Raw genomic sequence first — 23,618 nt, forward strand, 5'->3', positions numbered from 1 at the left:
AAGGAGTGAGATTCCAGAGCTCCTCACGGCAAAGAGATGGAAGACCCCGTGTTCTTCGCGGTCAACTGCTGTGAAAGCTCTCCAACGCTGGAAACTATGACTCTTAGTACGCTTTCTCATGACATGAGGAGTTGCCACCTCATAGAACCACGTTGGCTAAAGTTGACGAAGGCAACGATATATCAGAGCCACATTGTCCACACGACACTTCCGCTATGTTTTGACACTCTCGAGACTGTCATGTTCAGGACGGCCTCCAAGCTACCTCTATATGAGCCATGACTGTCCACACTATGCTTCCACTGTGTTTTGACATGGTATCGGCCTTGAGGGCGTTCCCTCTTGGATGCTGAGCGCTGCTATTGCACAACATCAGCACCTCCGCCTGTGTGCCCAGCGCCCAGCGTCAAGCACGCCTCTGGTACAGCGCTCTAGGCTCGCCTCTGTCCCATTGCCATAGATAGATCTTGTTTTAGTGCAGACAGGGTGTGACTGGCGGAGTCTTCTAGATCTTTTTGGGTATGTCCTTGAGAGCGTTCCTGGCTGAAAGATCCAGCTCTTTCTCCTCGCCACCGAGGCACCGGCGATAGCTTCGAAGGTAGTAAACGCAGCTGCGATTGCAAGAGCAGTCATCGTCACCGAAGCAGTAGTGCACACTCTCCTCTCGAGCTGCTGTTTGGACTGAGAAAATGAGGAAGATCGCCATCGAGATCTTCAACTTCGCCATTCCTGGTGGAAACCTTAAGCGAGAGCACGAAATTCTTGAAGTTCACACTTCCTGGTCCTTAGAAACTCTCGAATCGAAATGAAAGAACAAACACTCTTACTTTTGTGGTGTATCCACCACATCCAAGCACCGAGAACCTTTCACGTTTTCCAGCGATTCAATACTCTTCCAGCAGTGTAATCGTCTTCCAGCTCAAGCAGACACATGACAGGTGCTGCAAGAAGACAAAAGAAAACGATGTGTCGCACTATAATCTTCTATGCTAGCTCCAAGTTCGTTCTGAGCATGGTTGGTCCCGAACGCGTTCGGCCGAAATCCCGACCGCCGCCGAACGCGGTCGGCCGAACGCGGTCGGACAGCTCCGTTCGGTATTCCGTTCGGCAAAAAAAAAAATTGTGATCGCGCTAGATTTCTGATGCTGCAGCGGCTATCGCCATCACCACTGCCTCTGCTTTCGATTGAGTGTGGAGCAGAGCAGCTCGCTGCCTCGCAAATCAAATTGCCCAGTCCGCAACGCTTGAAATTTTTGCCCTAAAATGGAAATTCCAGTGATTTCATAGATTTGATTCTAGAGATTCGTAGCAATTCTGGCACAATTGAGTTCAGAGATTATTCTAGAGATTTGTAGCAATTCTGGCACAATTGAGTGATGGCGCCTGATTGGGCATGGTCCCATGTTACCAAGCTCATTCCTTATGCTTCTGGCAAAGGAACTGGGCATTGGAAATGTAATTATTGTGATAAAATGTATGGTTTGGTTTAGTTTGGTTTAATGTTTTGGTTTTTCTACTTTTATTAATGTAGTTTTACTAAAAATGTTTTTTTTTTTATCAAAAAAATTTTGTGAACCGTTCAGCCGTTCGGCATTTTCATAGCCGGTCGATAACCACGGTCGGGCGGTCGGGCAGTCGGCGTTCGGAACGGTCGGGACCAACCATAGTTCTGAGTGCCTCCGATAAGTTTGCGATGAAGGAGTTCCCGGGTAGGGCGAGCATGTTCCCGCCCAGAACAGGAGGGAACGAGCGAGCCCGTGCCCGTGGAACGGCCTTAACAGGCTGTGGCGAGACCGTTAACAGACACGTGGAAGAATGTTATTTGAGGATGAGAGGGTTCTCCAGTTGGTTCCAGAACCTAGCAGCTGGCAGTTGGGTTCTGGAGAACCTGGCAGTTGTTAGCCACGTTCTCGCAGAGAACTTGACTCGATCTGACGGCTGCCAATAGTTGGATCAAGTTAACGGGCGAGCCACAGCCCGTTAAGGATAGAGCATTGTAGCTCTGTTACTGCTAATCCATTCTCTGCATATTTCAGCTTATCTTCTCTTTTAAAACCTGCCTCCTTCAAGCTTGAGATTGCTATCCACTAGCCCCACTTATTGCATTAAGTTGCAATAAAACATTTATTTGAAGAGCCTTCATCTAAATAATGAGTAACTTAAAACTAAATCTTAGTTACCTCATATATTGGTTTAACGTAACTTGCACATCTAGAATACTTAAACACACAGGCAAAATAGAAACACTAGCCACTTTATAAATAGATAATCAATTGTTTCATTCCCATGTAACCATTTTGTGAAATAATTAAATACATTATAATCCTCAATATTATCATTGCCAACTCAAATTAATACCACAATCATCTAAAATTACTGAATTTTCACCAATTTTAAAATATTTTACTGAAGAAGTAAATATGTGTAATTTAATCCTGAAAACCATGCATCATGTGGTGCTCAATGATGTTTACCATAAAGATAAATATGATATATGATAATATGTATAAGGAGAATATAGTTTCCTCCATACCTTAAACATGTGAGTTTCATTTCTAAATCTTAAACAAAAGGATTAATATAAGTTTGAGAAAGAAAAGAATTTATTAATTTTAATAAGAATACAAAGTCGTTCAATAAAAAATTATGAGTTAGAGGTAGGCACATTACATTGCTACTAGTAATTTAGTTGATATATAATGTTTAAAATTTTGCAATTATAACACTTTAACAACTAACATTTTAGCCATTACATAAAAGTTTAAATAGCAACTCTAACTCCGTTGCATGTAGCAACACTTGGTTTGCTTAATGGTAGTTTTATTATTACTTATTAATCTAATTGATCAAATAAAGTTTATAATTATAAGCATGTTTGTAATTTATAAACACAAGATTAATCTTATTGCATATCAACCATTAGATGATAGAATAAATAAAAATATACTAGAAAGGGTTTAGGAAAGTTTATAAATTATAAACATGTTTATAAATTATAAATGCCAGATTAATCTAAATGAATACCAACCGTTAGATGGTAGAATATCCTAGAATATCCAAACATATTCTAGGTATATTCGTATAGGTTTGCTTAAGCAAACCAATTAGCTAGTTTTAGAGAATATGTTGTAAACTATAATAAATTATTATATATATTTCAGTTGTAAAGAACAACTCTATTTTTCAACTAAATTTTGTGTGAATATACAAGCTGTCACAAATTACAACACAAAATTTGTAACTAAAGCCAATTTGCAAAGTGAAATTTATAACTTAAATTTACAATAAACACAATAAAATCGTTGAAAATATATATAGAGTTGCTACTATTACTCCCGCTCCTGAAGGAGATGTCAAGTATGAATATGGCTGCACGTCTTTGGTTTCCTCCTGGCTTTCGTCCTTAAGGATGCTATGAGCAGAGCACTATCCTTGTTGTGGATCAGTTCATGTAATGTCTGTTCGGCCGAAAGGAGTCTTGATAATTCTCCGTGACTTAGACCGGCGTTGTTCTTCAACCGACTTCTTGTTCTTCGTCTTCCTCGCCCTGTTTCTTATGCAATCCATGGTGGTGATGCGTTGAAACGAAGGACCATCTCTTCAGTCAAAGGTAGCCATGAGAATCCAACTGGGAATCATCACGTAGCTGGAGATTTGAATAAAAACACCAAGAAAAACTGGGCTGTGTGCTGCGCTTGGATGCACTGAGATCTGCTGGGCTGGGGCAGACAAGGTGTGACTGGCCGAGACTTGGATCAAGAGGATGGAGTCTTCTAGATCTTTTTGGGTATGTCCCTGCTCTCTATTTAGGTGTGGATCACGCCCTGTGACGTGATCAGAGAGCCTTGTGTGAGGCGTCACCTTAAGAGGGGGACGGGATGAGGATGGAGAGGCTTTAGAGAGGGAGACTTCCAGTGTTTCGACCACAACATTTTCATATCTGATTAAGCGAGAGGGAGTGTTGGAGATGTATGACCTCTCATGACATGAGGGGTCTACGTGTCACCACCATGCATAGAGTATATATATAAGCAAGAGCCATGACAATATATCAAAGCCACATTGTCCACAATACAGCTATGTTTTGGCACTCAAGGCTGTCATGCTCCAGATGGCTCCTACAGTGTGATAATATAGTATGTCGTTTGGTAATAAATTGTCATAGATATTGCAAGCTTCTGCCACTTGGAAAGTCTTGGAATACCTATGAAAGGAGCTCCGATAAGACCCTTGGCAACAGTCAAAATCCAACCAATTTGGAGTCCACTGGCTCTAGTAACTTTCTCCTTGGAGCTTCCTGTTTCCAATAGAAGAGAGTAAATCTTTTAATATGAAGGTCTAAATCCAGATGTTATGAGCAATTTTTCCTAGGAAAAAAATGTATTCAAAATTCTTATCTATTTCTATTTTCTACTGTTTATTTTGTAATTGTTATTCAATAGAAATGTTTATTTATAATAGACTAGGTGGTGACATTGATTTATCTTGTGACTCTGAATCTAATGATGTAGTTGGTCCAAATATTATAGCTGATAGAAAAAGTTTACATTTTAGTTTTGGAACACGTTGGGATTTTGGTCGAACTCAATTTTGGTGTCGTTTAACTAATATGAATGCGCAAGTATCAAGAAATTTTAATGTTTATACACAAAATAGTAATGAAGATTATGAAGAAGCCTTAATTATAGAATATTATGTATTTGATTATGGAATTTTTGAAACTCACATACATAAGAATAAAAAATTCTGGTCTCTACCTCAGAGAAAGCCTTCTCCATTCTAGCTATTTAAAATAATGGCTTTATGTAATATTTTATTAATATTTATTTTTGTGAAAAAAATCATATATTATAATTTTAATAGTTGTAAACTTTTTCATTGATGAGTATTCTCTATTTTATATTTTCTTTGTTTTCTTTAGAAAGCTTGTGGGGGACAGGTGTAATAAATAATTTTAGAAAATCTATATATATTCTAAGATAATTCAATAAAATTTGTTGTGATTTTTACATAAAATTTATACTCTAAATATTTTTTAATCAGATTTTAATCCTTACTTATAACTAGAAAATGGAACTATTGATTTACTTGCAAAGCTTCATCTTAACTTCATTATATTTTCATCAAACACACCTCAACTTTATTCCATGCTTCTACATTTCCACCATTATAATCAAACTTGCCCAAAAAGAGTGGATGACACTCTTTACATTTCTGACTTAATATTTATTTACTAAAACACTTAGAGAAGCTTTAGGAGTAATAACACACTAATTAAAGTAAAAAAAAAACTATTCACACTTTATAGACTAACACCATTCCCTACAGTAGCAAGTCATGTTAGTGCCATGGACCCCTCCCTTGACAAAATAATCCTTCTTTGTGTTGTGGTAGGAGGAAGTAAACTTTTAACAATCAATAAGTTCTAGATTGGATTAAGTGTCTCTTACAACTCAGTTGAATTTAAGTTTAATCTCACTCTACCCCCTCCCACACCACACTATTTTCATCCTTAGTAGCATAGAGAGCAGAACATATTGTGCTAAACTATCTATGATGTGATCTATCTCTTGAGGGGAAACAAAGGCTACTATATGTGTTTCTATGGATTAATAATCTAGTTTTTTTTAGATTAATTTATAAGTTTAAAAATAGAAATTGATATCAAAGATATTAAATAGTCTATAAATTATGTATTAAACACCAACATAACTTAATAGTAGGATTAAGATTTTTTACTTTTAATATTTAATCTAAATTAAAATAATTTTTTTATAAAATATAATATTTCTAAGACTTGGATATTTAAATTTCAAAATACATAAAGCAAACCAAGTGTTGCTGCTAGCATAATAAAGTTTTTCCATAAATCAAAGTAAAGAATTCTTAATAAGTTAGCTTTCTATTTAAATCAAACATTCTTTTTGTATGTGTATATCGTAGATTTATTTATTTTTTAAGAAATTTTTAAAGATTATATACCCTTGAATATTAAAATGTGTCTATATATGGTAAGTACAAGTTTACAAAGATCTTTCCAACTTTGAGAATTGAATAAACAATGCCTTCTACATCTAAATGTGTTGGTAAGAAATCTTTTGCACTAGTTAGACTTTATGCTCACTTATAAAAGTCCAATTGTGAAATCTATGGTAGATTAAGTATAGAAACTGGTCTAAGCCCTTGTTTATTCTTATCTTTACAAATGTATTAAGCTATAATTTTTATTAAATATATTAATCTAAGTGCATAAAAAAGAACTTTCCTCACACCAATTGGGTTTAGGGAATAGCACAAGCAAGATATTGTGCTGATCTTGATTCATCCCATTAGAAGTTACTATGGTGATTCCAACCTCCAGTCATAGAAAATCAATATCTAATTCAATAGAGGAAAGGAAGAGAGGAAAATATGTTTTTTATAGCATGGTTGTAATTGAATTTTGAATAGAAAACTGCAAAAGGTGCTATAAATTGTAATGAATTTAGACTACTTTTCTTCAAATATAAATTATATATTGGAAATATAGTTTTAGAATTATAGTTGTTATAGTAGTTATTACATTCAAAAAATAAATAAAAACCATACATGCTATATCCCAATGAAAGGGTAGTGAACATCTATAGTTTTTTAAAAAAATTTACAAATTAACTATATATAAGAGGGTGATAGGGTTTCTTATGGATGCTAAGTGTGAGAGGATACTCATGGAATTTGGGTTGGTAGTACAATACAACCATCATTTGAAGGTGATGCCAAATATCACTCCAGTAAAGTCTTGTGATAGTAGTAACCATCCTCCTAAAGATTTGGTGGCTGTGGGCATACTCGTGGCTATCTATTGAATGAAGAAAAAGAATGTTGAGGTCAATATTAAGTCTTTCTATCCATTTCTTGCAAGCATGCCACCATCCAAAGTCTTGAGTAGTCACTGTTAAGAATCATGATTTAAAGATCATGCTAAACCTTAGGTTCAAGCTTAGGCAACATAGGTTAGTACAGATGCACTAGCTAAGATAGCTACCATTATTTTTACCATAAGCTTACCTATAAGTCATGATTTCTTTCTAGATTTTAAAGATTTTTCTCTATTCAAGTTCCTCCATTTGTCTTGCTTTGGGTTAGTCCTGACAGTTTAATTCAATTCCCTTGAGTCATTTGAGGCTCTTGTATGCTCTTGATCTTTTCTTCTTTTTGACCAAGATGCCACCATAGTCAGCTTTAGGTTCTGTGGCTCAACAGCATGATAGTTGCATCTTTGTGGTTCTGATCTCTAGATCTACAGCACAAGGGCTATAATTTCTTTTTCTTTTCCATTTTGTGGTGCCAAGATTTTAGTGGCTACATCTTCTGAGTGTGGCATTAGATTGTTTTATTCCTCAACTTGTTGGAAAGTTGTGGATCTCCTCCTTTTTTGACGAGCTCAAGTGCACTCAATATTCTAGGAGTTATGATTGTTTGTGTTGCAACATGTTGCCTTGGTTTTCTTTTAGTCCAATCTGCAACAAAATAGCTGCAATTTTTCTTCACTAAACTTCATTTTTCTTCTTGCATTTTTTTGGCAATTTTTTTGTGTATCTTGTTTGTGATCCTCCTCCTTTCTTAGCTCTATCAGAACTAGCATCAATTCAGGTGTGGGCACAATTTGAGAAAGGAGGGGGATAAGTAGCTAGGAAGATACTAATAAGGAACAAAGATGAATGGCCAATAAAACCAACCATAAGTGATTCATCATACTAGCAAAGGTTGGTCTAGAATGAATGAAGGGAACTTGAAGGGGTACCTTTGCAAAAAGAAATTCCTAGTTCTTCTTCTCTTTCACTCAAGCATAGGCAGACAAAACTAAGTCACTATGGCTTAATCCCCTTGTCCTTAAAGAGAGGTAGATATTATCAGGAATTCTACTTTAAACTCAAGCTTAGGCTTAGGTTTAGACTCATGCTAAGGTCTATATCAGTCAAGCTTTAGGCAAAGGACTTAACCATCCTGGCTAAAGATAGATACCATTATTTTTACCAATAGTGATGGCTAATCTAAAATGTAGTGTAGTATATAAGTTAAGACCTTATTTATAATATACTTTTTGCACCAATCATGGCTTTTTTCTAGATCTCAAATCTTTCTGTGTATCTATAGGTTCTAGTGAGGAGTCTTGATAATTGCAAATTGACACATCATTCCAAAGTATCCCTCCATATTTAGAATTCTTCCCACAATGTGATTTCCATTGGGAATAGCCTTGTATCCAGACCATAGATCTCACAAGAATGGATGTCAAAGTCTTGTTGGAAAAACATTTGATTTATTTACTAGCTTATTTGAGGTTGGCTTAACCATAGAGTAGAACCGGAGTGACATTTGAGATACTGTTAATTGACAGTTATCTTAGTAGTAGTTTCCCTTTTATTGGAGTTATATTTCTATTCATGGATTTTTATTTTTTATATTTAAATCTCATAGATTTTACTCAAGTTGTTATTTTTAATTGTTTATAACAAACTTCACACCCTCGTGAAAGAAGTTAATAATTGCTCTCTCTCTCACACACACAAAGGACATTGTCAATCTCAAGATATCCCTTAATTAAATAGAATTAGAGGTTTAGACCTTTTTTTATATAAAATGTAAACTTTTTAGTTAAGACTTTGTGGCACTTCCTTCAATATTGGAATTACATAGATTTTTTAAAACTATTCCTTTTAGTTACTTCAATCTAACATCTACACTAAGTAGGCCTAAGGCTGTAAAGAGTCTAGGTAATCTTTGTGGATGGACATTGACTTTTAGAGATGAAATTAATTTAGGAATTTAATCTAGTTAATTGGAAGTTTTTAAATGATATATTTATGTCTGAATTCGCTAGTCTAGAATCCCGGTTGAGACATTTTTTACGAAAACATTTTTTACTTGTATTCCGCACCCGGGGAATTACAGATCTGGGCACTCTAAAGAGCATACTTCACAGATCTCAAATGTGGATAACAGTCGAAGGACGTCTAGTATTTCCCAAGATCTGGCAGCGGTGACTTGATCTTAAGCTTGAGAGCGTTCTTGGCCAATAGAGCCTGCTCTTTCTCCACGCCGCTGAGACACCGGCCATAGCTTCGAAGGTAGTAAACACAGCTGCAACCGACAGAGCACTCATCATCCCCAAAGCAGTAGTGGACACTTGAGATGTTTTCTTCTCGAGCTGCTGTTTGGATTGAGAAATAAAGGAAGATCACCAGTATCAGAACCAACATCCACATCGCACTCTTCCCCTCCTTAAACTTGGCCATTCCTGCTGAAAACCGCTTCTCCCTTTTCTCCTCGGAGACTCTCGAATTGAGAAGAAAAACAAACACAAGAAGAAAGCTCTCTCTTACTTGATGCCGCCGCTGTGCCTTCTCCGGCTTTCTATCCCTCAAACTTAACAAGGCATCCAAAGTGGGGTCCTGGAAAGAAAGGCTCATCTGTTAGAACAGTTTATTCAAAGACGTAATAGTCTTCCAGCACATTGCAAGGCAAAAAAATGTGTCACATACCATCCAACACGTCTCTGCAAACCGGGGGCCCGTCACAATCTATACGAGCTCCACGCTGTTCCTAAGGCTTTCGTCTTCTTGCATGAGAAAGAGAGAGAATAAAAAGAGTGTACCTTGGGAGATGGCTTATTATTTATTTTGCTGGAGAATCGCGAGAGCCCTTCAGTTCCAAGGATAATTCTATCACAACATAGATGGTGTTGTCAGTCCCACTTAAAACAAAAGGTTTCTTATAGACGCTGCTGTTGCCACTGGATCCCACCAGGGTGGCGATGGAGACAAGCCGAGGAAATGCCGCGGTGTCGCTGTGACAACTCGAGCTTCGCTTTCAAAGGAGCCCAGAAGTTTTCCAAAAGGATATGAGGCAGTGATCTTCGAGGAGTTGCGTGTAAGTCCCAGGCGAGAGCTCCAAAACCTGCGTGTGATCCGTAGAGGGTCGTCGTCGAGAGCTGGACAAAGTTTACGTTGCTTTTCTGGCCACCACCACCACTGCTGCTGCTGCGGCATTGGTTTTTTCTCGCGGGCTCGTCCGGCTGGTTGGATTTAGTCGCGTTGTTTTCCGGAGCGTCGTGTTTGCGGATGTTGGCTGATGGTCGAAGGCGGTCTAGAAAGCGAAGAACTCGATTCCCTACGCTTTTGCCTGCATCTATGTCGCGCTGCTGGACGGTTCTATGGACTCTGAGAGCTACATCAAAAATCCCTCGAGCACGCCTGCAAGCAAAAAAGCGTTGGAAAAGAAAGACTTCCAAAAACTAATAACGAAAACGAAATGCTCACGCAAGAATCAAGCAAAGGAATGCTTGCACTCAAATTTACAGAGGAAAAATAAGAGGCCAAATCTAATTTCAATCACATAAGCCAACTATTCAACTAGATTGCATCCATACCTGAAGACGAAGGCGCGGATCCTTGGATGCTTGGACAGGAGGCGGCGCTGCAGGCGCAGGACAAGGCGATAGGTCCTCTTGAGCCCTAAGCAATAGGCTGTCGCCAATGTGATCTCCCACAGCACCATTAGGACATCAAATAGAAGTGAAATGCCCTAAGTTCTTGAGGATATTCTAGGTATATCATAGGTCAAACCCTTAACTATTCTTAAATTAATTTAGATTATGTTTTTCAAAATTACTAACTGAGATTAAGATAGCTGGATAATATTTTATTACCAAACTCTGTACTTATAAGAAATTGGAAAAATATCACTTAGCTCAATTTTTATTCATTGAAGTAATATTTTTTTCTTAATTTGTTTTTACTTTTTAGTAAAGGGATAAAACAGAGTTTATGGACCATTTGGTTTAGGGTTCTTTTTTCATTATTTATCTGTTATATTTGAAAATCGGGACACAATACGTGTTAGATATTTTAAATTATTCCTGCTCGGCATTCCTTCATAGAGAACGAGACTGTAGCAGAACCTGGAAAGCCAGCCCGTGATGAGTCACCAGGAGGAAAAAGAAAATTAAAAAAACAAAGTATTTTGCCCTTGAACCTACCTTCAAACGTTGCAGAGTTCTCTCAAGTGACCGAATATCCAAATACCCAAACCAAGTGCAAATATATTTATAACACAAAACTTAATCTAAAACAGTAAAAGCCGTTCTAGAACATACTAGCATTTGTCTTGGAATCATCTTTCACGAAGACGACGCTCAAGGAGCAGCAACATCAATCACCGAGATATCGTGGGGGGCGAGCTTGGCGACTTCCACAACACCAGCGGCAACTTTCCTGTCCTGCTCCTCCTGTTCTTCGTCAACATAGTTGGGATCCTTCTCGTCAATCGCCACGGGTACTGATTCCTTGTCATACTGCGTGGGATCCTTGTTCCCTTCCCAAGTGAACTCGCCCCCCTTGCCGCCCTTCTTGGGCTGCGCCCTGACCCCCACCGGTCCCCCGTGCCTGTTCAAGCGCTCCACACCCTTCTTGGCGTTCTTACGGTCGGCGTATTCAGTGCCATGGTGGGGAGCATTGGGCTGGTGATCCTCACCTTTCAGATCCTCCACAATGGGGCTCTGATCAACCACATCTCTTGCCTGATCCATCTCCCTCACCAGCACAAAACAAGCAAGGGTATGAGATATTGCAATGCAATGGCGAAACTCTTATAACGTTTTCGCCTGGTCTGACTTTTAGTTAGTTGGTTGAATGGCAGACATCTGGATGGAGCGCTCCTGCGGCCACGTAGCCTACATGTGGCGACAACAGGTTTCTAGTTTATGTAGATGTTAGCAAATCAGATACGCTAAGGTCCTCAATTCAAACCTCAAACCTGGGTTCAGAGCTTAAGATTAAGATATTGTCTAACAAATTGATATTATTGATACGCCACAGTACAGATTCTCCGCAGTGCAATGCATTGATAAATTACTGATGTAATAGTAATGTTAGAAAGGTTATAAATGTCTTTAAAATCTTAGCTGAATGCATGCCACCCTTTTCCTTTTTTTCGGATGGACTATCGTTGTCACAGAAGTGGCCATTGAAGATTGTGGAGGAAAACTTTGATCTAAAGAAGCAATAGTTTCGTCTTAGTCAATTTTGCTTCATTTCTCAATTTTCTTGTTCCTAGGCATTTCTTACTTGTGTTACAAGAAATACCTCACAAGTTCTACACAAGCTGCTTCTACACTTGTAACTGCGTGACAACATGCTACTCAATATGGATGACGAGGCAAGGAAGAATTTTTCCTCATGTCATCATCTAGATTGAGTGGCATCTTGTTGAGTAACATGTCTTCCATATGAGTCACTACTGCACACCACAATCCATAGCACGGTGGTGTGAATCTTGGTTAAAGGTCAAGAGCCAAGCCTCAAGTGGCGTAAATACAAATAATTGCTTTTCCAGCACTTTTAGCTTAGCAAAAACAATGTTTCTAATCAGGGTTCCGAAGTATATTATCTTTTGTCCTTGGTGACATGCTCCATCGCAAAGACGTGTGAAATTAGGCGTTGCGCAAAATATAACGCCTATAATTGTAAGGCACTGCTACAGACCTGGGTTCTAGGTAGTTTCTTTTGAAACAAAGGTGAAGATTATAACTAAATCTTATTTATGGTCTATTCTCTCTACATTGCTTGGACAGGCCAATTGGGCCTCCTTTTGTTGGTATTGAGTTTTTTCATGCAGCTGTTTAGACTCCTAATTGCCTCTCCATCAAACTTTGCCTTAGAACAAACTGTAGCGTTTGCTGGTCACCAACGTGGATTTTGCATCTATAAAAGAAGAAAAAGCTGCTGGTGCCAAATGAACTTTACAATTTATAGGAGATTGAAAGTCGAAGAGGGTAAACCTACACAAATGCATAAAGAAACTGCAAAATACCAAAAATACATACAATTTTTATAAAAAGTAAAAGAGCTAGAGCATATTGTAAAGATAAACTACTTCCTTTTTATCATGTTCTTGGTCTGGATGGTGTAGTTGGTCATCACGCTAGTCTCACACACTAGAGGTCCCCAGTTCAAACCTGGGTTCAGACAATTTTATTTTTATATTTCTTTTTTAATTTTTTATTGTTCCAGTTTTTGAGTAACAAGTTTTGTTAGCTCGGATTGGAAAACGATGCCGAGCGGCGATGTGGTCCTCGATGCCAACTTTACTCCAGCGATGATCGTGATTTCGAGAGTGTGCTTAGCTTTTTCGGTAAGTGCCAAAAAAAGTGTTTATTGACCTCTGAATTCCCTCTCTAAGCTTCAAACTTGAGGTATTTGATGGCGCTCTGGACATCCTTGTCACCCCGACCACTGCAGCTCACTACTACCTTGCAACCATCTTCCAGAGTCGGGCACAGAGTCTCCAGAAACGCTAGAGCGTGCGAGGTCTCCAGCGCAGGGATTATACCTTCAAGCCTTGATAACCTTTGGAAAGCTGGCAACAAACCACACCAATCAATGGCCGGCCATCGCTAGAAAAGTATAAATGCTATTCACCTTCCAAGGCCTCGGCATCTGTCACACTGTGATATTCCGCGCGGCCCATGTCCTTCAAGAAGCTATGCTCCGGCCCAACACCAGGATAGTCCAGCCTGATTGCGACACAAGCGAGAAGAAAAGAATTAGCGAGCGAGCTTAAACACTGGGGACGATCTAAGTACCCGGCGCTGATAGAATGTGGCTCGATGATCTGGCCATCTTCATCCTGTAGCAAGTAGCTCATAGCTCCATGAAGAACTCCTACTTCTCCCTTGGTCAGTGTTGCCGCGTGCTTGCCACTGTCCAAGCCAAAGCCAGCAGCCTCCACTCCCACTAGCCGGACATCGTTGTCGTTCACAAACTCGTGGAACAGGCCCATGGCGTTGGAGCCACCTCCGACGCAAGCTACGAGCACGTCCGGCTTGCCATTCCATTTTTCCAGAGCTTGCCGCCGGGTCTCCTTCCCGATCACGGTATGGAAGTCTCTCACCAGCATTGGATATGGATGAGGACCAGCGACAGAGCCCAGGATATAGTGCGTCGTTTCGACATTCGTCACCCAGTCCCGGATAGCTTCCGAAGTTGCATCTTTTAAAGTAGCAGTGCCCGAGTGAACAGGCCGGACCTGAGAGAGAAACAACACCACCTTGTTGAAACTTGGTAACCATGTCTGTGACTTTACCTCGGCACCGAGGAGTCGCATACGGAAAACGTTGAGAGCTTGCCTCTCCATGTCTTGCGCACCCATGTAGACGACGCATTCTAATCCAAATCGCGCACAGACAGTGGCGGTGGCGACTCCGTGCTGGCCGGCTCCAGTCTCGGCAATAATTCGCTTCTTGCCGATGTGTTTTGCGAGCAAGGCTTGGCCAACGGCATTGTTGATCTTGTGAGCACCAGTGTGATTTAGATCCTCTCGCTTGAGATAGATATCTGGTCCAGTACCATTGGCATTCTTGTAGAACTGAGTCAAGCGCTCCGCAAAGTAGAGAGGTGTTTCTCGACCAACATAGTCCTTGAGAATGCCGGCCAGTTCTTGCTGGATTCATGCAGCAACACTGTTAGAAAAACTAGAGACAAGAAGAGCCAGATCCACCATCTCAAATGCATATTCTATAGAGTGATCTAAAAAGCACGCAAAAACAAGAGCCATCACCGACCTGGAATTCGGCCAGTTCTTGCTGGAATGCAGCAACACTGCTAGAAAAACTAGTGAACACAGATCCAACAAAAGAAACTCTACCCCAAGAAAATGGGTGTTCTATAGAGATGAGCAAGCAAAAAATAAAAAATAAAAAAACACGAGCACCGACCTGGAATTCGGGCTTCACAACAAGCAATCGATAAGCGGCCTCCAAATCCGCCAGCGCCGTCATGAGCGTCTCCGGCACATACTTCCCACCAAATTTTCCAAACCTCCCAAATGCATCCGGCCGCTGGAATCCTCCATACTGCGCATTCAACACCTCCTCCGCGGCCATGGTGCTCTCTGAGATCGCGCAGCGGGCGCCTACCGGATTGCGCCGCGGAAGCGCGATCCTCGTCGATCGCTCCACACTCGCGCTGAGCTGATTGGGAGAGACGAAGAGCTGGGGGGTGATCGCACGCATCGCCATAGCTATAAACCCTAGCTCAGCCCTTCTGTAGCTGCATTTTACTAAATGGTTGTTTTGGCGGGAAGAGATTTTAGGGCGGATGGCGCTTGAGAAGATCGTCTCGGCGTTCACGCGCCGGATCTCCGACCTCCAGGAGCTCATGGTTCTTCGCGGCGATGGTAAGCGCGGCGCCTAGATCTCTCTACTGCTTGTTCGTGAATTTCTTCACTTTTTCTCTCTCTCAGGAAGAGCTGCAGACATGAGTGCTGTGGATGTTTCTCTCAAGGCCGTGGAGCATGATTTTCGCAAGATGGATAGCTATGTGAAATCGGAGATGGAGGCGCTCAGCAAGGCCAAGGTAGGAAAAAAACAAATTCGTTTTCTTCGGCTAGAACTCTTGGAAAACTAAACTGCGTGTGTTCTAGGCACTGTCGGAGCTGACAATCCAGCAAACGAGGAAGATTCAAGCTATCGTAGATCATTTTCCATCAACCTTGTCCGCTGCAGCGCCATCGGACGCGTTGAAAAACAGGTTTTCTCTGCAAATTTTCCTTCTTTTCTCTGCTAAGAATTTTTTTTCTTGGCAGATTGTTTCCTGTTCCTGAGAAAGCTGCTGCTCACACCAGCAACATTCTTCCTGTTCAAACGCAAAATCCAAAGGTTTGAAAGAGTAATTTTCATCGTTTTGCGCTCTTATGCTGGTTCTGTAGGTGGAGAAGGAGAAGAAAGGGAAAGGTTTGCCTCCTCGGAAGTATGTATCGGACGAAGAGTTCGCATCGTTATCAAGGTTGTCTATATTTTTTCCTTGTCTTTGTTGTGAAAGCTTCTTTTCAGCTATATGAGGGGAAGGATCACTCTCGATAAAGTCAACTCTGCGATTGATGAAATGGCTGGATTTGCTGAGAACAATCTAAGACTAATACAGGCACCAAGAAAGAAGGTCATTCCGATGACTGAATGCTTGCATGGCGTTGTTACAATTTCTTTCTTCATATGCACAGCTGGGAGACGATATCCTGGAGAAAGTCCTGGTAAGTCTTTCGTTTGATTTCCATCCAACATTTTCTCGTGTTTCGTCTAGGAACTACGAGATATTGCTGGAGCTGAGACGATCAAAGGGAAGCATTTCTTCTTGGAGTCCGACATGCGTGGTCCATTGTTGAAAATGGACACAACGGGCAAAGCTATACTCACGGTAGAAACTCCGGCATTTAAACTTAAGAGCTCACATTTTCTTTTAGATAATCCGGCATCTCGGCCGTGTCCTGGAAGCTCGGATTGGAAAACAGAGAGTGTTTGCTCTGTTGAGCTAAAAGCGATCTGGAGATTCCAATGCTTTCTCTTGACGAGACGTTTTATTTCAGGTAACGTATAACTCGTTTTCTCTGTGTTTCTCATCCAGCTTCACAGGAAATCCGAGATCTAGCTCTGCATTGAATCGCAACACGTACATCCTCTAAAGGTATCAAACTCGAAACAATCGGATTCTTTTTTTCTTTTCGTTTTCGCTTCTATTTACAAGCGCGCTACCATCGTTTGAGAAAAAAACTCTTTAATCTGTTCTCGTGACTGGACGAACTAGAAGCAGTGGCAATCTTCCTGGTCAGTAACGCCATCACCATTTTTCCCAAGCTCAGCTTTTTCTTACTCACCATCTTTGTAAGTTTTAGCTCGTCACTCTCCTCATCGTCCCCAAGCTTCGCCAAAGCATTATAAGCAGCGGTCCCAGCAACGCCGCCGGCTCGCGAGATGTTCCTCAGCATCCTTACCGCCACCCGGCGTCCCTGCGGCGGCGGAAACGACGATAGAAACCGGAGAATCGCCTCCACGTCGCCGAGCCTGCCGCCGTGCGTTGCGCCGTACGCCTCAGCCAGTATCTGCAGCGCGTCGCTGGCGGCGTCCCGCGCGGCATCCGTACCGGACAGCACGAGCCCGAGTAGTACCGCCACGGCACCCTCGGACAGCCCGTCCTCCTCGGCTATAGCGGTCCGGAGCTCGGTCACTCCGGCGAGATTCTTAATGGCGCCGGCGGCCGAGGCCTGGGCCAGCGGCGTACCGTGACGGCATATCTGGACCAGCGCCGCCACGCCGCCGTGTGCCGCCAGGGACCGCGCGTTTTCGGGCGTGTACGTCAGGCAGTGCAGCGCGGATACCGCGCATTCTTTCGCCAGCCCGGTGCCCGACTCGAGCAGCCGGACCAGCGGCGGCAGTGCATTCTCGGCTATGAGCTCCTGCTCACAGCATGACGCGCGGGCCAGGCGGTATACCGCCGACGCCGCCCTCTCCCGCACGGCGCACGGCATTCCAGCGTCGAGCAACCGGACCAGCACTGGAATCCCTCCCTGCGACGCCACCAGCAGTGCATTCTTGTCATCGCCCTCGAGGAGATCCACGATCGAGGCGAGCGCGCGGTGCTTGGATCTGGGATCCGTCTCGATCTGGAGGCGCACGACGAGATCCCGCACCGCCCAGCGCAGCGCGGATTCGCCCGAGATGACCATGGATCGCGATCGCGACGCTCGCGAGCCGGTGACGAGGAGCAGCGCCGCCATGGACTCCTTGACGAGGCTGTTCTTGATGACAACGTCGCAGTCGTGGATGTGGTGGTGGAATCGCGCGGCCAGCGCGTCGAGGGCGCTTTGCATCTGGAGCTTGCCATCGATCTGGCCGGATTGGAGGCACTTCCGGGCGGAGATCTTGGCGTCCTCGATGGTGGCCACCATGGATTCCAGCACCTCCGTGCACAGGGAGTAGCTCTCGAGGAAGAGGAGGGGGCATTTGGACATGTCGTGGAGCTGCGATCCCAGCTTCTCCAGCCGGAACTGGATGATCCGCCATCGCCCCAGGAACGTTTTCACGGAGCTTGCCTCGTCCAGCGCCGCCGCAATCCGCTGCTGTGCTACCTCCAGAAGCTCCCGCGCGGAGATGGAGCCCATGATCCTCCCAGCAACCAGCATTCCTGGATCGAACCGTGTCTTGGCGCCGGGACAAAACTCCTGACCATGCTTTGTTTCCCTTTGCGTCGATCGCCCCTCGCTCTCACCGAGAGACGAAGAACTAAAAAAAAAACGAAAGAAACACGCGAACAAGAACACCACACGTCGTCTTGCTGCTCCTGCGATCATAAATGAGGATCGTTACGAGTCGGGTTTCATGATCGTCAAAGCAAAAGCGGTAATCACCACCACTCACCACCCCCGAAATCCCCAATCCTCGAAACTTATCATACAAAAAGGTGGCATTGTAAACACAACAATTACAGAAAGGTGGCATTAGAAACCCAACTCATCATGTTTTGTGCGTGGGCCACTCTACATGTGAGTGCAAGCTGAGCTTGCCCCCACCCAAGAGAGCATTGTAAAGAAGCTTTTAGGGCATGAGATAAGAATTCCCATCTCTCTATCTGCAAAAATGTTAGTGCCTGCCTGGAGCTGGAGCTGGAGCTGGAGCTGGAGCAGAAAATACCCCATTCAAAATACAAGCTGAATGCTGCTCTGGAGCTACCACTTCACATGCTCCTTGACCAGAGAGGTCTTTGGGTATCTCAGAGGTAATAAAGAAGAACCTTGGAAAAAGTGGGGACTGTGGATTGGCTGCTCTGATAAGACCTGTGACATTCTGAGTACCTTGCCTTGCTTGCGTTGCTCAGTTGTCTCAAAATCAACAGACAAGAATTTTGCCATCGATTAGAAAAGTTGTTGTGCTGCTCAGATTGTCCATTCTTTTTTGCCCAATAATTTCCAGTCTACAGAATAAAATCTGGAAAGTGAAATTTATAAATTCTATTCACATTTTATTGTGTACCTGTTAAGAAAGAATATATGAGGCCAAATTGGAACAGAGAATAAGGAGGTAGGGTTCGCTAGCTTCCCTATCGTGGGATACACCCCGATCTGTGTAGCTCTGGATCCCAAGAGTAAGATTCTCACCCAGTAAGAAAGATGAGACAACCCAAGAGTCAAGAGGAGCCCGAGAAGGAGCCCAGGAAATCCAGAAGAAGCTGCCCATTCAATTACAGCCACAGGCAAGTTTACTGCAGGTTTGTAAAAGAGCATTCTTTTCCAGCGACAGGAGCTTGATATGCTCAAGAAGGAGATCCAAGAACTTGGATTCATGAAGCATGAGGTTCAGCGTCTCAAACAAGCTGCTGATACTCATGTTCTTGACAACATCACAACGAAGCTGTCTATGTTGTAACAAGGTTGATTGCAGAGGAGCTCCAAGTACTTGATACGAAGCTCCGGTGTGAGTACTTTCAATGTCTCTTTCCGCTCAAATATTTACTCGGGCAAGACGTAACGGAATATTTAGAGGACTGTGTGCAGGCGGATGAGGATCCTCAACAGGCCAAGGAGCATGGCAAGGAGCAGCAGGTCAATGCTGAAGATAAAGGCCATGGTCAAATTGCTGGAGCAGTTAGAGGTCCAGGAGGCTGACCGGAAAAAGAAAAGGAGGCACTTCTTTTATCTGCAAAAAGGATTGTCTCAACGGAATTGCGAGTTTCTATCTCTTCTTTGAGGAAGACTGTGGCTTCATATGTCTTGGAGCTTAAACCTCAAAGAAACAAGTCAGTCCATCGGTATCAGCTTTATCCACCAGTTTATGAGAGGAAAGTACTTGACACCAGTATGCCTGCTACCAGAGAGATGGTATCTACATGTTGGAAGACTCCACCTACGCAGTCATCAGATACAATGATTGGGAGGGCTTGCAGGACATTGTGGATTTCTCTTCTTGGTTGAGTTTGCTTCTGCAGCATTGGATGTTTGGATAAGATTACAATGGAAGTGGTCCTGCAGATTCTAATTGCCAGATTTTCAGAGAATGTTGCACTCCGGTTCCGGGATTTGCTTGTGAAGAATGGACGTCTGCTTAGTCCATTTAATCAACTCTGGGGGACACAGATTGCAACTGATGATAAGTTTGACGGTTGGTTGATTTGTGACGATTCACATTATATTTGGCTTTCTCGGAGAGGTGAATGGATCAACGAAAAGTACGAAGTTGTGATTCATACCTTCGATGGTTGGAGTTTGCAAGAGAAGTAACATAGGATTCTAAATTTCTTGTTTGATGTGATTACAATAAGACAAACTCCTGGCAAACTACATAGGGTATATTCCCAGACTATACCCTTCCACAATTTTTTTTCTGTGAGGGCCAAGTGTACGGCTACGATGCTGTATACTAATATTAGCGTAGTGGGATTTTGGTAGCCGTCGGATTGGTTTCAATTTGGACCACTCGCTCCTGTATATAAGCTAGGGTTTTTGGGCTAATTGATATGCACATTTCTGTATTCTCTTTCCATATTCCATGCATTCACATTGGTGGAGGTGAGGGGCACCTTTGATTGTCCCTGGGGGAGTGCTTGGATTTGGGATTTCGGTTTAGATCTAGCTTTTGCATTGTCTAGATCTAGCTTTTTCCATTTCCTTTTTTTTGTTCTTTCCTTTCAGGATTTTGGTTTAGATCTAGCTTTTTGCATTTTCTAGATCTACCATTTCTTTCCAGCTTTTTGTCATTTCTCTTCTTTTGCTCTTTCTTTTTCATTCATCTTCATGGCTGATCCGCAATCTCCTCCTTTGACTCTAGAGCAGCAGTTGGTTCAATTGCTTGATGCTATGCACTTGCAATTGAACAACCAAACTTAGTTGATGGCGGCGTTCACGGCACATGGTACAACTCCTACAACTCCTTCTGCTCTTGGTGCCAATCCTCGCGTTCGGCCGGAGTTCTTTTATGGGAATCCTGGGGATGATGTGTATCATTGGTTCGATTACTTCACAGTGATTGCCACATATCATTCTTGGGATGATGCTCGACGTTTGCGTGAGTTCCCCACATGTCTCCAAGGGACGGCATTGCAGTGGTACAATGGATTGAGCGCAGCCACTCGTGGCGATTGGAGTGTTCTTCTGGACGTCTTCAAACGCGCCTTCGGACACGCTGATGATTGTGATGATGCCTTCCAACAATTGCATCATCTTCGCCAAGGGCCATCTGAGTCGGTGATGCAATTTGGCATTCGTTTCCGAAGTCTTTTACTTTGTGCGGAACCAAATATGTCGGAGCGGATCAAGCTAGGAATGTTGTGGCTAGCACTTCGTCAAGATCTTGTCGGACTTGTGCATGCACTTGCTCCTGCCACTCTTGACGATGCTCTTCGCTTGGCACAACGTTATGAGACGTCGCCTCTTCCACTTTTTGCTACATGTCCTTTAGCTCCACTTCCTATGAGTGATGGTCCTGTTCCCATGGAGGTTGATGCTGCTGCTACTCGAGTCCAAGGACAAGGGCGAGGACGTGGTCGTGGCCGTGATGTTCGTTGCTGGGCGTGTGATGAAGTTGGTCATACTTATCGGCATTGTCGGCGCTTTCCGGATTGGCGACCTCCATTTCCTGGGTGGAGACCTTGGCGTCAGCAACGTCCCGTTGGTGCTGCTGCGGTGGAAGGTTTGGATACCGAGGTGCATTCGGGAAACGAGGAGTCACGCGAGTAATGGAGGGACCTTGCGCGAATAAGTTAGTGACCCCTCCATCTTTCTTTCGGGAGTATCATCAAGAGGTTCACTCGGCACCAGTTCATCCAGTGTTTACTTTCCAAGCTCGTTTTTATAACAAGAGGTCTCCTATTCTTCTCTCCGTGTTGGTTGATACAGGTTCGAGTTTATCTTCTATTGCTCGACCTATTGCCACACGTTGTCGTCTACACTTGCATCGTGCGGCGGATCCAGTTTTCATTCTTTATGGCAACAGCCGTACACATGCATGTGCACGAGATGAGGCGGATCTGGTTGTGCGTGTGGGTGATTTCGAGCTTGAGTTGCAGTCGTTGCGGGTGGTGCCGAGTCAAGCTTTTGACCTCATTCTTGGTATGGATTGGTTGCAGCGCAATCATGCCAAGTGTGACTTTGAGGCTTCTCCCCCTTGTCTCATACTTCCTTATGTTTCATCCATTCCTCTCACTTCCGTACTTCTTCGTCCCTCTACTTTTACCTCTGCTTCCATTACTTTTGTTCCCCCACTATTTCCTCTTGTGTCTCCATCTTGTTCTACTCTTCCCTTTTCCGATCCCTCCGATGATCTTTGTGTTGCAGCTATTGACCAGCTCATGAAGGAGTATTCTGATCTCTTTGACTTTGACCTATCGTCTGGGGCCAAGATTGCCACACGTCATCCCATTCCAACCGGGGATGCTCGTCCAATCAAGGTTCCTGTTCGTCGTCGGTCACCCAAGGAGATCAAGATTTTACGTGCAAACGTCAAGGAGATGTTGGAGAAGGGTGTTATTCGGAAGTCGCGGAGTCCTTGGGCATGTGAACCTCATTTTGTGACGAAGCCTGATAGGAGTATTCGTTTCTGCATCGACTATCGTCCATTAAATGAACTGACGATCCCGGACGTGTACCCTCTTCCTCACACTGCTGATCTCTTGGATCGTCTGGGGCGAAGTCGTTGGTTCACCAAGCTAGATCTTGCTTTTGGGTATTGGCAAGTACCGATGGCCGAAGAAGATATTCCTAAGACTACTTTTCGTACACCATTTGGTTTGTACGAGTTCTTGGTGATGCCATTTAGTTTGAACAATGCTCCAGCAACTTTTCAGCGGATGATGGACGAGGTTCTTTGCGATATGCCGGAGGTGACGGCTGACTTCATTGATGATGTCTTGATCCACTCGGAGGGGACGTGGGAGGAGCATGTTCGTGATGTTTGTAAAGTGTTGGATCAGCTACGCGACGTTGGTTTAAAGCTGAAGCGGTCAAAGTGCGTGTTTGGGTCCAAGGACACAACTTATCTTGGGTACCGTATTTCTCGTGAGGGTTTGCAAGTTGATCCTGACAAACTTGTGGCTGTTCTAAAGTTCCCTACTCCGAAGTGTGTGAATGATGTGCAGCGTTTTTTGGGTAAGGTGCAGTATCTCGGTCGTTTTGTGGATCATCTTTCCGATCGCACTACACCATTGCGAGCGTTGCTGAAGTCATCAACGTCATCTTTCATCTGGTCTCCAGATTGTGAGCGGGCGTTCGTGAATCTCAAAGAGCTATTGACGACTCCTCCGGTTTTGGCATATCCTGACTACACTCGACCTTTTATTTTGCGCGTGGATGCTTCTGACATCGGTCTTGGAGGTGTGTTGATGCAAGAGAGCTCGAGTGTGCCTGGTCAGTGCCATCCCATTGCATACATAAGCCGTACATTACAACCAGCGGAGATGAACTACTCCACGACAGAGAAGGAGTGTTTAGCAATAGTCTGGGGTTTCGAGAAACTTCATGCATATCTACATGGTTCTCGGACGTTACTTGAAGGTGACCATGCTGCTGTTACTTCATTATTGAAGCGGAAGAACCTGGTTGGTCGTACGGCTCGATGGGCTTTGAAGCTTCAGATATATGATTTCGATGTTGTTCATCGCCTAGGGAGTTCTATGGCTGATGCTGATGCCCTTTCTCGAGCTCCTCTTGCTTCTCCACTCACTTCTCATGTTTTTGACGAACCTGTTGTTCCAGCATCTGTGGATTTTCTAGATGAGGATTCTGTGCCGTCGGCGGTTGCTGTCCTTGACGTTCAGTGT

The 23,618-nt window shown here is 43.1% G+C and overlaps 4 protein-coding genes and 1 non-coding gene across 6 annotated transcripts; 2 read left to right on the top strand and 3 right to left on the bottom strand.

Annotated features, from left to right (window-relative positions):
* Positions 1-9,177: 9,177 nt before the first annotated feature.
* Positions 9,178-10,556, bottom strand: LOC9636227. Of its 2 annotated transcripts, XM_024687481.1 has the most exons (4): positions 10,412-10,556; positions 9,638-10,235; positions 9,525-9,579; positions 9,178-9,434 (listed from the first exon to the last, which is right to left on the bottom strand). In XM_024687481.1, exons 1-2 carry the CDS (start codon positions 10,537-10,539, stop codon positions 9,755-9,757), a joined length of 609 nt encoding a protein of 202 aa, XP_024543249.1. In that variant the 5' UTR covers positions 10,540-10,556; the 3' UTR covers positions 9,178-9,434; positions 9,525-9,579; positions 9,638-9,754. The 2 variants fall into 2 exon arrangements, with proteins under 2 accessions (XP_024543249.1, XP_024543248.1); XM_024687480.1 differs by having other exon boundaries at positions 9,525-10,235.
* Positions 10,557-12,936: 2,380 nt separating this feature from the next.
* TRNAV-CAC lies at positions 12,937-13,010 on the top strand. The gene has a single exon. It is a non-coding gene; the product is annotated as a tRNA-Val (tRNA).
* LOC9660903 (tryptophan synthase beta chain 1) lies at positions 12,982-15,094 on the bottom strand. Its single transcript, XM_002982363.2, has 5 exons — positions 14,756-15,094; positions 14,125-14,481; positions 13,625-14,067; positions 13,461-13,555; positions 12,982-13,398 (listed from the first exon to the last, which is right to left on the bottom strand). The coding sequence occupies exons 1-5, from the start codon at positions 15,056-15,058 to the stop codon at positions 13,217-13,219; spliced, it is 1,380 nt and encodes a 459-aa protein (XP_002982409.2). The 5' UTR covers positions 15,059-15,094; the 3' UTR covers positions 12,982-13,216.
* An 11-nt stretch (positions 15,095-15,105) lies between these two features.
* On the top strand, positions 15,106-16,668 carry LOC9660904 (spindle and kinetochore-associated protein 1 homolog). Its single transcript, XM_002982251.2, has 10 exons — positions 15,106-15,216; positions 15,283-15,395; positions 15,463-15,569; positions 15,625-15,697; positions 15,748-15,824; positions 15,872-15,977; positions 16,039-16,068; positions 16,119-16,232; positions 16,279-16,401; positions 16,448-16,668. Exons 1-9 carry the CDS (start codon positions 15,138-15,140, stop codon positions 16,348-16,350), a joined length of 771 nt encoding a protein of 256 aa, XP_002982297.2. The 5' UTR covers positions 15,106-15,137; the 3' UTR covers positions 16,351-16,401; positions 16,448-16,668.
* On the bottom strand, positions 16,445-18,247 carry LOC9636228 (protein CELLULOSE SYNTHASE INTERACTIVE 1). Its single transcript, XM_024687435.1, has 2 exons — positions 18,230-18,247; positions 16,445-18,152 (listed from the first exon to the last, which is right to left on the bottom strand). Exon 2 carries the CDS (start codon positions 17,992-17,994, stop codon positions 16,564-16,566), a length of 1,431 nt encoding a protein of 476 aa, XP_024543203.1. The 5' UTR covers positions 17,995-18,152; positions 18,230-18,247; the 3' UTR covers positions 16,445-16,563.
* Between the last annotated feature and the right edge of the window lie 5,371 nt (positions 18,248-23,618).

This window comes from Selaginella moellendorffii, unplaced genomic scaffold, assembly GCF_000143415.4.
Source record: "Selaginella moellendorffii unplaced genomic scaffold, v1.0 SELMOscaffold_53, whole genome shotgun sequence".
In the NCBI taxonomy this organism is placed as follows: domain Eukaryota; kingdom Viridiplantae; phylum Streptophyta; class Lycopodiopsida; order Selaginellales; family Selaginellaceae; genus Selaginella; species Selaginella moellendorffii.